The sequence below is a fragment of the Nematolebias whitei genome, chromosome 16, assembly GCF_014905685.2.
Source record: "Nematolebias whitei isolate Nwh7 chromosome 16, NemWhi1, whole genome shotgun sequence".
Taxonomy (NCBI): Eukaryota; Metazoa; Chordata; class Actinopteri; order Cyprinodontiformes; family Rivulidae; genus Nematolebias; species Nematolebias whitei.
Window position 1 is genome coordinate 20135714 of NC_056513.1, and position 17889 is coordinate 20153602.

Here is a 17889-nt window from a genome sequence, read left to right on the forward strand (position 1 = left end):
ATGGTCGATATCCGATATGTTGAAACTTATATGGTCGATATCCGATACCAATACCAATATTTTTCCCTAGACCTACTTACAGAGACTACATAGCTTTCTCTGCTGTGGAATTAAAATACTACATTATTCTACATGGTCTTTGTCAGTTTGGCCTGCTGCCAAATGCAGGTGCCAAAAAGGGGCTGAAAATGATGTAACACTTCAACTTGGATTATGTTTAATGTCAAATTTGTTCATGACATTTACTCTCTCTAACACAATGACAATACTCGAACAGTGCAAATTTGTAAATTTTCACAAATCTAAACTCAACCTGTTCACAAGCGACAAGTGAAAAGCGTATAAGTAGTAGTGCATTAAGAGATATACTTGACAGTTTCTTAAATTAAAAATTTACTTAAAACAGAAGGTTTTTATATCGGTGAGTTATTTTGATGGAATGACCGATGTCCGATATTTAACTTTATCGCTAATATCGGCCGATACCGATACCATGACGATAATATCGTGCATCCCTACCTCTTTGTGTTTGTAATGATGACACTGGACCAGCCTGTGTGAAAATGATTCACATCACCTTATAGAGCTACAGATTTATATGAAGATTTATATTTTAAAAAGTAACATTTAAGTTTTCAGTATTCAGGGTGTACTCTTATCATTTAGACGTTTACATTACAGTTTTGGATCAAAACTTGGGATCTACTGAAAAACATTAAGACCCTGCTGCTCTGTCAAGTATTTTCCAATTAAACCATCTTCTAGTTGTTGTAAAAAAAAATGCTTTCAACGTATCAAACTGCTGCACTAAACGGAACAGCAGGGTAAAAAAAATATTTTAGAAAGCACACAAATGTGTTTCAGAAAATAAAAAAATGTTTTATCCAGAACAAAAAAAATGCCCTTTGGACAATGATTGCAGCTCATTTTCTTCTGTTTACAACAAGTTTCCACCCAAGTTCTTCTCTGCTTGGATCTCTGTTTGGGTCCAATTGGTGATTGCTTCTTTTACTGGAGCAGTGTTGAGAGATGTTGGCAAACCTAATATGTACTTATCCGCCCCGCTTAACCTCTTTGCAAAATACTAAACTACATAAATAAACAAGCACCAAGGTGTTTATCTTGTAGCGTGGAGAACTCCCTGCCTGTCTGTTTTCAGCCTTTCCTCGCTCGTCTTTGTCTGGATTGAGCTCCACTCGTGTGACGGCAGAATGCCGCAATGCCTCATCTGTCCTGGGAGACTCCTCTAACAAACATCTCCTCAGGAGGAGCATCACCACCTCCTCTTCCTCTCACTGTTCAAGTCCAAGATAATTAGAATTAGTCGCTAAACCCACTCGGTCACTCGGCACAACTGTCTGGTTGAGATTCACCTCAGGATTGGCTGCGGCTCTCGTGTGCACTTTGCGATTGGTCGGCCACGGCAGCCGTGGGGAATACAGGGACACACAGACCTCATCAATAGTTTGATTATTAAAGGTGCAGTAAGCGCAAAAATCATCAAAGCACAGCGTCCCGCGCACGAACCCCCACCGAACGGCTCCGATGCGTCTCATCACGTGCACCTACGCCCAGTGACTTCCAGATTTGCATTCAAATAGCTTACATGTATGCACCAGTAGACACATGCACACACTGAGAGCAACCTACTTGGCAGCCCCATCTGTTGTTGCAGACAGCACACCCACTCACACGTACAGGCGAATATACACACACACACAGGGGGAGTTTGGCAGGGATTTGCATTCTGCGAGGAAAATGGAGTCGAGACAGAAACGAAGCAGCGGTGGATGGAAAATGATGTAATGAAGCAACGAGGGACCAACGCTATGTAGCTCCTTTTCCTCTGTGTGTGTGTGTGTGTGTGTGTGTGTGTGTGTGCAAACAGACTTAAGTATATATGGAGAGGAACGGCGAGACGGAAAGATGTAAACAAGAAAACAAAGAAGAGGCTGGAAAGAGGAAGTAGTTGTTAAAAGTCCTGACTGCAGTTGTTGTCCCATGCAGGGTCACTGACCAGGCGGGGGCACGCTCCTCTGGGAGGGGAGCTAAATTATACAACAATGTAAAGGGATGATAGAAGTGCTCTGGTCTGCTTCCAATCTGCATTTAAATTAGTTTTAGATATTTATATATATATATGTATATATATATATATATATATATATATAAAAGGCCATCCATGGAATTAATGATTCAATTAAAACATGCAACATGGCTGCACAGATACCTGCAGCTGAGTGTCACACATGTGCACACACACACTGTGTGCACGTGTGTGTGTAAAGCTGGAGGAAAAATGAAGGTATGCTGCTCTCTTAGGCAGAAAAAACAAAAAAACAAACAGCCACTCATCTCAACCTCTATGCGTTTACCACCCACTGTTTCTCTCTCTCTCATGCACACACACACACACACACACACACACACACACACACACCTTGTAGAGCCGAGCACCCAAACCACCCACACACAGCGGCAGACATGCGCAGTCGCTGAATGAAGCCAGACACACGTATGCAGCACATAGACTGAGACGCAGACTGAGCCTGGCATGCGCATCACACATGCGCATCACACACACACACGCACACAGAGTCAAAAGCTCTTTCTAGCGAGGAGGCAAACATTAACATGCCATAAATGGAGATAGAGGGAAGCGAGACATCGGGGGGGGGGGGGGGCATACATACATTAATATGCACACACGCATTAAAAATACACCCACACACTGTTCAGCAAGAGCAACAGACACATACAGCTCCACCAAACCCACCCTGCAACAAACCACACATACCTAAAGTACACACACACACGTCAGTATGCATGCATGTATTCAGACCGAATCATCCGAGCATTCCAGCTTCCTCCCCCCTCCTCCCCCTTTATTCATTTGTCCCTCCTCTCTGGGGAGCCTTCCACTGTCCTCGTCTCCCGTCACCATCTCTCATTTAAGGCAGCACTTCCAGACCAAGCACTAGACGTAAACCTTTCTTTTAAAAACAGGAAAACAAATATTTCAGCAAACTGCCCCCCCCCCCCCCCCCACACACACACACACACACACACCTTTACTGTCTGTTCAGGTTGGTTAACACCTTACAGAACATTAGTTTGAAGCCGTTTAGTGCTCTGACTCTGTCCAACACTGTTGATGTGTGTTAATCCGGAGCAGGTTTAAAAACTTGGAGCGAAGTTCAAAGGTCACTTTACTGTAACTTTCAACAAATTCAACTTTTGATGCCACACAGGAAATAAGGTGCACGAGATTTCCTCATTAGAATAAATACAAAGACATTCAAACAAAATAATAAGTGTGTTGAGGTGGTATTTTTTTTAGCAACACTTTCCCATTTGTTTGGTTGGACAGTTGTAACAGATTAGGGACTTTAATGGAGCCTACCTATAAAAAAAACTGTTTGCTGTGGTATTACTGGTATACTGGACCAGGGGTCTGCAACCTTTACGATCAAAAGAGCCATTATTACGCCTTCGTTCACTAAATTCAACGTGTCCAACCTGCTACAACTGTGGTTATCAACTGGTGGCCCATGGGCCACTTTAGGTTTGTTGGAGGAGACTTTTGTGGCCAGTAGGGATGACATTATAAAGCTAAAAATACCTCATGATTTTCAACATTTATGGATTTTTTTTTTTTTTTACAATTTAAGATAAATGAAAAGACCAGATTCTTGTAGAGAGGGGAAATTATTATTTTTAATTAAAAAGTGTATGAACTATGCAAACCTATGTGATTTTGTAAATTGTGGAAAAAAACAAGTATAGAAATAAAACAAAACGTTAAAGTGCATATGTACAAAAGAAATGACAGGAAAAACAGCTAAACCTAGTCATTTATTGTTGTTTGTATAACAACCAATAAAATTCAGTTTTGTTAGTTTTGTTCAAAGCTTGAAAGAGCCACTGCAGAGAGACCAAAGAGCCACATGTGGCTCCAGAGCCACAGGTTGCAGACCCCTGTATTAGACCATATAACAGATGTTAGTGTAAAATTTGAACACCCTACTAGAAGTCAAACAAAAAATTTGTAACTTTCCACTTTCAGTATAAGTCTTAAATTCTCAATATAAAAGTATGAGATCTGTAAGACTGCATACAGGTTGGATTGAAAGTCAAATAAAAATTTTAACGCAGGAAATCAAACATTGAATTGAAAAATTATCTAAAAACAAAGATCTAACTAGCTTTTTAGGAAAAACAATATTTAAATTGAGTATTAGCAACTGACGGCTCATTGTTGTTACATTTTAACTGACAATTTGTACAAAGTGACAAAATGCACTTCTCTTCCGTCCACACTAGCAGATATATTTGCAAAAACATGTTTTTTTTTTCTACCGTTTGCACATTTCATCCACATGCAAACAGATTTAATAGGGGAACGTATTTTATTTTTACTCTCTTCAAAGCTGGCATTTTTCAGAACACAGTTTTTGGCATTTCTGTGCAGATTTCACAAACAGATCTGACAAATGGCAAAAAAGCCTACTTCACACACCTACCACTGCGTTGTGTGCTAGAAACCACAACAACAACAGAGCTGTTTTTACTTGAGTTTTTTCTGACGTTGCAGAGAGTTGCTAAGATGTTCTTTGTCCATGCTCAGACTGTTCTTCTTTTGTATTTTCATGTGATTAATGTCAATGTTATTACCATCTAATGGCATGACACAAGTATTAATTGGATTTTTAGTTGGAATTTCTTCTTTCTTTGAAATCTTTTTTTCGAAACAGAGAACAAACATATTCGGAAGTAACGTATGGAATAATGTTGGGGCCTTAATCTAACCTCTTAAAAGTTATTGATGGTCATTTAACTTTTTTTTATGGAAGGACAAGTTATCAAAAGTTTTTTCAGTGTCTGGGGTCATATGATGAGTTGAAATGTTGTGAATTAATCATCCTGAGTTGAAGTTGCACTGTTCTGTCATGTACACACCTCCTACAGGTGTGCAGTGGAGAGCATCAATGTGTGGCATGGAGGCTGCACAGCTGCAGAAAGAAAAGCTTTGCAGAGAGTGGTGAAGGCTGCACAGAAGTCTGTTGGAGTCAGTTCCCCCACCATCACAGACATTTACACCTCCAGATGCAGGAAGAGGGCCACCTGCATCATGAAGGACCCCACTCACCCAGCGCACACACTTTTTGCCCCGCTCCCCTCAGGCAGGAGGTTGAAGAGCATCAAGTGTAGAACCACTAGACTGAGGAACAGCTTCTACCCTGAAGCTGTACTCATAAATCCCTAACCAGAATAATTACTGTAATGCCACTTTATCTGTGCTGCTGATTATCCATGCTGATGATTTTTTGCCTTTAAGCTGCTGTATTCATACTCATCTGCTCACAACAGACTCATGCACAGGCTGCTGTTTAATACACCATGTTATTTGACATTATTAGTATTTCGCGTATATCTTAGATACTTGTATACTGTTTCTTTTTTTATACTTTTGCAACTTTTGAGTGTAACTGGGACCTTGAGTACACAATTTTGTTTCACCTCATGTCCCACATGATGTGAATGACAATAAAGAACCTTGAACCTTAAAAAAAAAAAAACATTTGGTATAGAAATTGATAAATTTGTATCTTTGTATGTCATATTGTCATTATTACTGTCATTTATGACTAAATAACCAGTTCATCTGGATACTCTTTAAAGTTTTACTTCAACGTTTAGCTGATGATCATATTCAGTCATTGTGGATTCTGAAGGCCACGTCTTAAATATCTAGCTCTGCTTTTGTTTCTTTCAAGGATTCAAGGTTCTTTATTTGTCATTCACACTACATGTGGAACATGTGGTGGAACGAAATTGTGTACACAGGGTCCCAGTTACATCCAAGAAAAGTATAAAATGTAAAAGAAAAACAGTAATAAGATCTAAGATATGAGCTAAGAAAAAGGTTAACTAAAAAAACACTAAGCACTAGTAGTACAAACACAATACGCCAAACAGCAGCACGAACATGAGTCTGTGTGAGCAGATGAGCACGAATGAACACAGTAACATGAAATTGATCAGCAGCAACATGAAACGGATCAGCAGCAACATGATGTGATTTATTCACAGTGATTATTCTGGTTAGAGCTTCATGAGTCTAACAGCCTCAGAGTAGAAGCTGTTCCTCAGTCTAGTGGTTCTACACTTAATGTTCCTCAACCTCCTGTCTGAGGGGAGTGGGGCAAAAAGTGTGTGTGCTGGGTGAGTGAGGTCCTTCACGATGCAGGTGGCTCTCTTCCTGCATCTGGAGGTGTATATGTCTGTGATGGTGGGGAGGCTGACTCCAACAGTCTGCTTTGCAGAGAGTGATGACGGCTGCACAGAAGAGAATGTTTAGAAAAGTTTTGAAAGTTGTTTTTAGGCTAACTCTTTTTTTCCATGACCTTGGATTTTTATATTTTATCATACCCCAACACAACCAGGAATGTAACTTTTAAACCAACATATTAAACTCTCAACCAGTGCAGAGGACTTTTCTCTATGATTCAGCAACAACCAAGCCAGCACACCCTCCAGGAACACAAACATATTTTAGCTGAATCCCGTGCATGCTTCAGTGTAATTCCCCTTTAATTCCCACTCGCTCTGGTGTCCTGTGGCCGACACAGCTGACAGCACCTGAACGTGTATTAGCTCACCGCGCTGAACGGTGAATGAATCGACCGAGCGTGTGTGAAAACACGCCGTCTGACTTCCCGCCCTCTCTGTGCAGCACGCACACAAACAGTCCATTCAACACACACCTACACATCCTCACCGAGCTGCATTTCCTGCCAAGCATTAGCACGTTTGTTAATTTCAGAAGAGCACACAACCAGACAGCAGCGCCTGAGAAAACCTGTGCCGTTAACAGCTTGGCTGTGAATGTTTCGTAATGATATCAGTTTAAACACGAGCACGAATGAATCCTCGTATACGTGCACACACAGTTAGTGGGCTCACAGGCAGAAACTTGGTTAAGGAGAATTTTAAGCTTTTGTTCTGATTTCCTAAGAAAAAAGTGGATGGTAAACATAGGAAGTGGAAGTTCACGAGTATTTTTTATATTTTCTTCTTTTAAATAAAAACGCCCCTCTTCTTCTCCTGATACGTACAAAAACTCAGTTCGATTGTATTCATACCGCAGGAAATAACAGTGCATTTACCTCACACAAACCTTTTGACAATCATCTGTAACATAACTCCTCTCCCTCAGGAGCTGTGGCAAAAAAAGCTAAAAAAAAAAAAAAAAAGGTACACAAAGGGATTTTTCTTAAGGGTTACAAAATGGAAGCAGTTTGGGCAGAAAAAGGCCAAGCAAAGCTGTTTGTTCTATTTGGCATATAAATATTAACACGTACCAGCAAATTAAAACGATTCTTTCCAATCAGAACTTTCTCCGAATAAATGAAAATAAATGGTGGGTCAGTTTCCACAGCTAAAGTTTAAAAAAAGAGATCATAAATCACATGGATATACATATTCAGTTCAACCCTTGGCCTCATCAACACCGTACTCTCACAAGCCTCCATCTCAGCCCTCACGATGATATAAAGCCAAACAAACATGGAGGGCTCAGCACAATCACTCAGTCATCGCTGACTTACATCGCTGAAGTTCGGATGCTTCGTCACGCATACATTCAATATCAAAACAACAGTGTTACCGGAGTTTTGAGGGAGGAAATATCACTCCAAATAGGATTACCCCTCATCACCACCCTCCCCAGGGAATGTCTATGATTATGATATTTTTGTTGTTTTTTAGAAAGGGCCTTAGTGATCATACAAGCTTTAAAAATATATATAAAAAAAATAAAGTTAGCAACAAACGGGTTGCAGAGGACTAAAGAGGTTTGGAGGGTGGGGCATGTTAGTTTTTACCTCTTTACTCTGCTCCGTGTTTTTGAGTCTATCTCCACCAGAAGAACGAGGAACGTTCTAAATTATGGAGAGAGACAAAAATATGGACAAGGAAAAGAAGAAAAGCTCAAGAAACCGACCAAAAAGTAAGAGAAGAAACAGATCCCCAACCACGTGGCAGCTGGGGAGGGCGTGATAACCTGATCGACGATCACAGCGGTCAATGTTCTCGCCTCGTCGATCCTCCTTCCATCAGTCTGTCTGTGTTCGATCACTCACTCAAAACAAAGTGCTGCCGTCTCCTCCTGCCCCCTGGATGGTGTCCGCTGTCATAGCTCCGCCTCCAGATTCATTACTACTGGCAGTAGGTGCTGTTGTAACAGCTTCCAGAGAGGCGGGGTCAAAGCCTTGCTCCACCCCCAGGGCGTCGGCTTCTATCTTCACACTGTCAGCCAGGAAAGCGGAGTAGGCGTCGCTGTCGGCCATCAGCAGTTTAAGCTTGGGTATCCAGCTCTTGCGGACGACGCGGCGAGCGTTGGTGCACATGTCGGCTGCGATGGCGTTCATCTCGCTCTCCTTGAAGCTCGGTGCAAAGTTCTGGCAGTAGACTGGAGGAAATTATAGAAGGTAAAAGAGGGGAAAACAGGGCGCACAGACAGAAGGACCACAATTATTAGTTTCACTTCAAAAGTTTTAACTTAGATTTTTTCTTTCAGAAATCAGCCTATAAAATTGACAGTGAACGCATAAACTACTGTATTTTTCGCCCTATAAGGCACAGGCTTTTTGCATAATTTGCATGCCCTGCGACTTATACGCCAAAGTGACATATTTATGGATTTTTCCCATATGAATAAACAAATTTTTGGCTGAGATATGACTGTTTCATTCATTCTGGCTGAAAATATTGAACCCTACCATTATCAGCCGCTAGATGGCACTCGAGTAGTAAGGCATGCCGTTGTATTATGTAATAGATAAAAGTGGCTATTAATGACACAATCGGCTTGCCATAGCCTGCCACCGTCATTCAGCTCGCTTGGAGCAACCGTCAAATCAGCTTCATTTCGCCGCGCCACCCCGGCAAAATGCAGCTACTTTCACCATTGAAGTGCATTTATTAATTAAAAATTCAATCGAGACACACCTTTACTATGTCGAGCAAACAAACAATCGTTTTAGGTGCTTATCTTGTTAAATTTCGAAGAAATGCACAGCGACACATCCCTTTGCGCGCGCCCGCTTCTACAATTTGGCTTTTGAAAATGCAGCTGATTTGACTGTCAAAGTGCATTTATTAAGTAAAAGTTCAACTGAGACACACCTTTACTATAATTTCAAGCAAACAAATAGTTGTTTTTAGGTGTTAATCTTGTTAAAGTCCTCCCATGCACGCTCCCGTGGCCGCCATTTGGTAGCCAATTGATTTTTTGGCACAACACCGGCACACATTTCCGGGTTGTCAGCAGTGACGCGTAACAAACGTGACACATCAGAGGTGACGCATAATAGATGCGACTTATACGGTGAAGCAATGTATTTATGGATTTTTCCACTTTATTAGACATATTTGGACTGATGCAACTTATAGGACGGAGCGACGTTTATGGCGGAAAATACGGTATTACATTTTTGAATCTCGCGTTTTCCCTTCAATCCTACCTTTTTAAAGTGTGGACCCAAAAGAAGGGCGGAGCAGAACTCAGCTGTGTTAACATGGAGCGCAAACGTAATATGGACGTCTCCCTCGTATCATTTTCAAAACATTATGAATCAACTCGGTTTAGTGATTCTGTTTGTAATTAACAAATAGTTACAATTAAATAGAAGGTTGCATCATCAATCACCTTCCCTCGGTAATCTGTTTGTCGTTGTTTGGTGGTCGCACAGACCAGATGTCATTACTTAAAACAGCGAGTCACACCCAGAGAGAGACCGAATCAGGCTGTGTACGATACTGCAGAGGCTAATCAAAACACCAGCTTATCTTTTCACGTCAGCCGTTTTGGCTCTGTTACTACCTCACTTGGCGGCACATCAATGAGTAGTTGACATCAACCCCTCTTGTCTCATCGGTTCATTCAGCCTAACCTTAAGGTTTCTTCTTTGGTAACGTTTTTTTTTTTAACAAACTATGCAAAATCCTTTGCTATCCTGCCCATCAACAAGTTGCAGCCACGCCCCAAATTCCTCATCTTTGAACCCCATTAGCTGGAATTTTAATTGACCCCTTTTGTCTCTGCTCCTATTTGCATGTTTTCCCTCCCAACGCACAATCTTCTGACAGTTATCTCATCTTATTCTTCTTGACAATTAATAAAAAAAAGATAATGACACTGAGATTTTAAATTTTATGCTTTTTAATGCCATTTAAGGCCTTAAATTGAGAAAAATCAATTTAATTACTTTTTATGCTTTTTAATGCCCCTCTGAATCACTGTTAGCAATACAGCAGCTTAAAAAAAACTTTGTGAAAGACGTTCACTATTACTCTCCCAAGCGTCGTCTGTGTGTGACTCACATTTGACAGCATGCAGCACTCTGTTGTCCAAAGGTTTGCGGCTCGGGTCGTTGGTTGAGGAGCGGATGCCAGTTCCACAACTGTTAGCCAGAGTGCTCCTGAACAAGTGCAGACAATTTAACACAAGAAGCAATTTTAACCAAACTGTCAACTAAATAAGTATTTTTCACACTTTCTTAAAACCATTTTATTTAATGAAACATTGACTTTTAAGTAAGTGTGTGTTGTCATCACTGTATGTTCTCTGCATTAACCCATCACACCTGAGATACATGCAGGTGGAGCAGAGGGCAGCTATGTAAGCGCCCGGGGAGCAATTGGAGATAAGGTGTCTTAAGGGGGGAAAGATTATAAATAAAGTAAATAAACATTCTTATTATTTGACTAAACACAGATGAAATTCTGACGGAAGTGTCAGAGATTAAGTTGATATGAGCCCCTAAATACTGTGTTCTTTATTAAATATTTTGGTAATAAATGTCGATGTATTCTTAATTGCATCTTAAAAAGGAGTATCACTGAGGGATCTGAATACTGAATGTGTGGAGTTTTGGAGATGACTGGAATTGAACAGGGAATGCACATAAACCTTAAATGTTTTTGGTGCAAGATATTCAAGTGAGTAGGAGTTACACTGTGTAGAAGAAGTGCGGTAGTTTATTATTTTTATTTGTCTGTTGTTGTGCATAGTGATGGATCCTGATGAGTGAAGGAAGCAATTTTATCCACCACCAGGTGCAGAGGCGGAGCCAGGGGGTGGCCCTGGCCGTCATAGATCAATCTTGGCCACCACACCACCCACCCCAATCAATATAAAATATTAAACTCAATTCAGTTCATTTATATAGCACCAAGTCACAACAGAAGTCATCTCAAATATAAAAATGAGAATAAAATTTAGAAAGCATAGTTTCCTCAAATGATAGGGGCAGCTGGTTTTCAAATATATAAGTGGTGGCCATTCTGGATTTTGAAGTAGCAAATCCATTTTCAAAATGAACCTTTCTTATGCCAAGATGCAGCCACACATCAAAAACATAGTTGGCCTGTTGCTTCTTTTTCAAGTTAACAACAAAATTCACATATAACGTATATATGGCGGCAGCCAACTTGGATTTTGACCTGGCAACCCAATATTTGAATAATTTTACGTGTAGATGCACCCACACACCAAAATGGAAGTTGATAACTCACTTATTTTCCCAAGTCATCACGCTCACAGCATGCACAGACGAACGGAGGGTATTTCCAAATCTCTCTTTTCGCTTCACGATGAGGGACGAAAATGGTTACAAAGTGGAATAATTCTCCCTCGGCTCTAATATTTTGGTTTTCACTCTCATAACAACTCGTTTTACCAGACTTAAAAAAAGCAAACCCATCGTTTGATTTAATCATCATAACTTAAAGGAACTTAAATCTGCACTCAACAATCTGCACTCTTTAAAGCCTTCCATAGAGCACTTTGATTATACGTTTCATTTGATTCCTGTTATTGTTAAAATGACAAACAACTGTTGTAGATTACAAAGTTGATGGAAATGACAGCTGATGAAATGCTTTCAGACTCTGACCTGTCAAAGAACGCTGCCAGCAGCCGTCTGAGGAGCACTTTGTGGCGCGTCCCAGCGCTGACGTGGCAGTTCATGAGCTGGGCGCGGGAGATGAAGACGGAGGTGCCGCTCACCAGCTCCAGTTTCTCGGCAGGGTCACCTTCCTCGTACAGCTTTGGGTGGCAGCGGTTGCCGATCTGGCTGATGAGCTCGGCGGGCAGCGATGCCAGGTCCTGCCGGGACCGCCCCCCTCTGCCTCCCCGTCCGCCACCTGAATCCGGAGCCAAGTCTGGCAGAGCCTCAACTGGCTCCCCGACCACTGGGGATGAAAGATAATTGCTATTGCTGTTCTTTGTTGCATTTAGGGCTGTAAATGGTGCCAGTGGTGCTTTAATTACTAAGTTTTGTCATCCCTCTTTTAGAAAAACATGTGAAATACGTTGGATTGCTTTGTTTTGTAAAACTGGGAGAATACTCTGGAATGGTACAAAACACAAATCAAATATTTCAGTACCTGACAGCGTGATGCTCAGTACAAATGTTACATTGTGAATCATCCAAAATACATGACACTGCCCTCATTTGAACTATTAATAACTTTCAATTCTAATGTCGGACTAATCTTATTGCTGCTCAGCTGAGATTCGATTACTAAGCAAAGATTAGTTGACTAACAGGTTAGTTAATAAACAGAAGATCAACGGTCAGCTGTCTCAACAACCAAAACATTTACTGAGGAAAATGTTTCATAGTGACAGATTATTTCTGTATTTTTTAAATCACACATGATAGTTAAAATATTTTTTAAGCTTGTTTAGACAGAAAAGGGGGAGTTGTAAAATCATTCAACACTTTTAAGCATTGTAGTAAATAAATAAACAACTTTTGAACACACCCTCCTGTAAAAATCATAAAATAACAATCAAATCAACACATTTTAAAAAATGTCCTCATTGTCCAAGTCTCTATGACTAAACAATAAAAAAAGTTTGATACAATTGTTTTTTGTTAATTCATCTGAATTTATCTAAATTTTGTTCAAATGTGGCCATTTTCAGCATTTTCTTCTAAACTAATGTGATTTCAGAGAAACGTTGGAGGATAAAAAGTCATAAACTTAAGGAGGTTCTACTACATTCTCCACTCCTGACACGTTCGCATAAACCAGAACCTTGGCTGGGCCGGTGTCAGGCTTCTGACTGCATCAGCTGATGCGCGTGGCAGACGATCCAATTATATGGCAACATAGCTTGCCACACAATCACCATCCGCATGCGGCCATTTAACCGCGCGCTGACTGGTCAGTTTAAAGAAGTAAAAAAAAAAGTTACATTAAGCTTCAGATGGACTACTGCCAGTGATCTATCCTCAAATGGACGTAATCAGGTGAGATCTCAAAATATCCTCAGACATGTCAGAGCAGGGTCCGTGTCTGAATAATGCAGAAGCAGGGATTTAATGTGCTTTGATGGCCATGAAAGGACAAACATACCCCTCAGCTCCGACCTTCTGCCCCCTCAGCTGCACGCATCCACCGACCGTTAATAACTATATAATGAGTCAAAGCTTAATTAAAAATGTTGGGGGGCAGTTGCAGGTTCAGACCTGTAATTACTGTTAATTTGTCAGGTCGGGTGGGGTTCGGAAATGATGGCTACAGGCTGGGGCCGGGTTGGATTTTTTGGACCTGAATGCAACTCAAGAGAGAACCACTACCGCTATTTACTTTCCGGCACGATCAGTTTACAAATGAAGCCCTGCTACTTGGTATGAGTCCCGCTGTTACGATTCTGTTCAGTTTTATGTAAAGAGTTTTCTGGAATAATTTAAAGAAATATCAATACATTTATTATGTTCATTATGTGAAGAGGTAAAGTTTTAAAGTGCTTTTTGATACTGATAATTTTCTCAAAACTGTAATTATTAAAAGTTGAAATTAACAATTTTGTTAATTAAATGTGTCTTGAATGAAAAATGCCCCGTGTTTAAAAGTATAAAAACTGTACTGACTCTATTAAAGAACAGGTCTTAAGTGTTTGTTACACAAATATTTCCACTGCATTAAAGAGACAAATTGAAGAAAATTATTTAATAAACATGAGGGTGTCCCTGAAACTTTTTATCCCCTGTAAGGGGTCCCTGAACCCAAAATGTTTTGAGAACCTCTGTCCTAGAGAACCTAAAAAACAAACACAGCATGTGTTGCTGTCACCTGCAGCTCCAGCGTTCAGCATGCTGTACATGGTGTACATGTTGCAGATCTGTCTGTACTGCTCTTCAGCCGACTCATCAGCTATGTCGTCCTCTTCCTCATCGTCGTGGTAACTGATGGGCGAGTCGCTGGTGTACATGCTCAGTGTGCCTGGACTTGTGCCCTCAGGGGTCCCACCACTGTTGTTATTGTTTTGGTTACTGTTGAGTCCAGCTCCTCCCACTGAAGTGGCACTGCCACTTCCCACCATGGCAGAGTTAGCTGGTCCGCGCCCAGAGGCATCCTGTAGCAGAACCGTGGTGGAAGACGAGGAGAAAGAAGAGGACGAGTAGCGTGCAGCCTTCCTCATTCCACCTCCCCCGCCGCCTCCGGACCCTCCTCCCCCATCTCGGCTTCCCCCCTCCCATAGTCTCTTGGCCACGGGAGTGCAAACCACAGAGTATGGTGAGCCTTCCTGCTGTGGAGGAACAAAGGGGTGAATTGGTTAAACACCACCGCCTGACTGGGACGACAATCACTGATGACTGCTGTAACAATAAAACGTCGTAAAAGACTGGGAGAAGAAAATCTGCCACCAATCTTCTCAGGCCGAGGCACAACACAACTGCTTGAGTCAAAACAAGTTAGTCAACCATCACATCAATTCACACGTAAGAGCATCTAAATCTTAAACAGACACCTGACATCATAGAAAACTATTTTAAAGGAAGTATTTAGGATTATTCATATTGTTTTCATGTTAATATTGTGAAGTGGTTTAACACAAACAACTAGAATAAACTGGAGAAGTCATTTTAAACACATCTCTGAAGCAACACTTTGCAGGTTCTAAGCGGTTACGGGCTCACCTGCTGCTGTGACGCTGGCTGAGGTGTAGCGGGGGTCTGTTCAGTCTTAACCTTAGACACCAGGGGGAGGGGCGTCAGACAAGAAGCAGGCCTTCCTACAGAAGCAGCAGCAACGCCCACTCCACCCGTTCCCACTGTTTGAGTGACGGGACTCTGAGGCTCAGAGGACGGGGTCTCCTCGGTGTGGAGACCCTGCGAGTCGCAGCTTGGAGAGGAGACCTGGAGGCGAGGCAAAACAAAGAAGGATCAGTTTTAGAAGTTTAGTTTAGGGCATTATTTTAGGTTGAAGCGAATCTAGTGTGCTTGAATTTCACGTTTATTTGCTCAGAGTATAAAAAATAAACTACTATTTTTTGTTTAATATTTCTGTCCCAATACGTTATGAAATAGAAATTAGAGATAAAACCGTTCTGTATTCACTAACACTTGTGTAGCTTTTAGTGTCTTGCCTTGAATAAAGTTGCTTTTAATTCAGGCAATTTTTACAAAAAAAAATGTTTTAGTTATATCTTTACAAGCTTTACATTAATAAACAAGAAAAATGACTCATTTTATTAGGTGCATTTATGAATATCATGACTGCAATACCTGGCCACTATCATCTGAATCAACCATGAGCTTTAAGGGGAATGGAGCTACGCACGATTTGCAAATTTAATATTGTTGACAAGCTGTTTGTGACAATCTACTGGAATCTGTTAATTGTTCACTTGTGCAGATCTACTGACAAGTGAAAACATATTGAATCTTTTTTTCTTTTGTAAACGTATTTGCCAATTCTTAATTTAAGACATCAAAGTTGTTGTTATGTTGATAACTATATTGCCTGATTATAGGGATGCAGGATATTGGATTTTTGGCAGATATCCGATACGCCGATATGCTAAAACTTATTTGGTCAATAACCGATACCAATACCGATATTTTTTCCCCTAGACCCACTTACAGAGACTACATAGCTTTCTCTGCTGTGGGATTAAAATACTACATTATTCTGCGTGGTCTTTGTCAGTTTGGCCTGCTACCAAATGCAGATGTCAAAAAGGGGCTGAAAATGATGTAACACTTCCAAGTTGGATTATGTTTAATGTCAAATTTATTCATGACCTTTACGCTAACACAATGACAACAATAACAGTGCAAATTTGTAAATTTTCACAAATCTAAACTCAACCTATTTATGTGACAAGTGAAAGCGCACAAGCAGTAGTGCGTTAATAGATATACTTGACAGTTTCTTAAATTAAAAATTAATTTAAAACAGAAGCATTTAAACTGATGAGTTATTTTGACGGATTGGCCGATGTCCGATATTTAACTTTATCGCTGATATTGTCCGATACGATACCACGCCGATAATATCGTGTATCCTTACCTGATTATTATATTTCAGTTTCAAGTAAGACATTTTATTAACAACTGACAAAATTTGACATCTAGTTTTGGCCCTTTCATTGTTGATCATTATTATTTGATCTTTAATAACAACTTTTGTCATACAAAGATATTTTTTCTTCCATTTTTATTAAACATACTTCAATTTAAACCTAACTTAAAATCTGCATTTGGAGATGCAACGAAAGCTGTTCCCTTCATTAACATGCAGATTCATACAGTAAAACACTAATCCTAATCAGATCGTGTGCAGCTATATATGGAACCGGTTGTGTTACTATGATGTTTCAGTTATTTATGAGTCAAAAACAAATGCACATACATGACGTTCCACCAGATCGTCATGCACTGGAACATTTCAACCTAAAACTAACCATTTGCATAGCTTCCATATTTACAGAAATATACAAATATACCAGTTAACATTGTGTTTTAAATTGGATTCTTAGATCACTGCTTCATTATCAGGTTACCTTGAGGAAAAACTCTGTGCCTTTCTCCATGATCTGTTGGATCTGGAGGAAGCCAGCAGTGTACATGAGCAGAAACTGGTCTCCAATGTTCATGCTGAGGCGTCCCGTGTAGCAGAAAGCCAGAATCTGCTGGAAGCTCTGTGGTTGCACGGCTGGAGGTAGCTCCACCACAGAGCTCTTCCCTACAGCATTGAACAGATCTCGAAAGTAGGAGCTGCTGGCTGCCAGCACCGCACGGTGGGCCTGAGGGTCAAAGGTCAGTAGGTAAACAAAAATAAATAAATCAATCCAGAAAAAACTAACAAATATTACTTGTAGAAAATTCCATTATTTTAAACGTGAAAACACTCTAAATTAACATGTGAAACACTTCTCACAGCTGGTCACATGACTTCTTACGTGAGCTCACATGTGAAAACTTAACTTTTTCTGTAAGGGATGTCCTTAAATATTTTGTTAAATGTCTTTTATGTGACAATCACTTCATAAATGTTAGTGAATCATCATTCCATCTAGAGTTAATTGTTTTTAACAAGACCTGATAATTCAATTTATTTATATACGCCAAGTCACAACAGAAGTCGTCTCAGGGCACTGAACTGAAACATTCATTCAACCTTTATTAAGACAAGTTAATCCCATTAAGCCTCGAGGACTCATTTACAAGAGAGACCTGATTTCAACAAAGAATGTGGACAACAGCGACAACAATAGACAGTTATAAAAAGGCATACAGGTTTTTTATTTTTTTTATTTATTTTTTTTTACTTTTTTTTATTTTACAAATAAGATGGCTAAAATAAGTAACAAAAAAACAGCTAGATTGTAAGGTGAATGTAGAAAACTAAAAACAGGAACATGTCTGCATTGGTCCCTGCCAGGAGTCCAACAGATTCTTAAAGCCACTTAGAGAGGTCAAGGTCGAGAGCTTCGAGAGCTTCGAAATAAGCATTTGCTAACCTTTTTTAGCATACAATATTGTACTTTATCACTGCATTATAAGCATTTACAACTAATATTAT

The 17889-nt window shown here is 40.3% G+C and overlaps 1 protein-coding gene across 1 annotated transcript in view; it reads right to left on the bottom strand.

The window, feature by feature from the left end:
- Nucleotides 1–8122: 8122 nt before the first annotated feature.
- nacc1b (nucleus accumbens associated 1, BEN and BTB (POZ) domain containing b) overlaps nt 8123–17889 on the bottom strand; it is a 24298-nt gene continuing 14531 nt past the window's right edge. The window contains exons 2-7 of the mRNA XM_037690559.1: nt 16868–17110; nt 15000–15218; nt 14152–14608; nt 11961–12258; nt 10387–10484; nt 8123–8473 (exon numbers count right to left, since the gene is read on the bottom strand). Coding sequence (XP_037546487.1) covers nt 8145–8473; nt 10387–10484; nt 11961–12258; nt 14152–14608; nt 15000–15218; nt 16868–17110 — 1644 coding nt within the window. The 3' untranslated portion in view covers nt 8123–8144. The remainder of the gene's footprint in view (nt 8474–10386; nt 10485–11960; nt 12259–14151; nt 14609–14999; nt 15219–16867; nt 17111–17889) is intronic.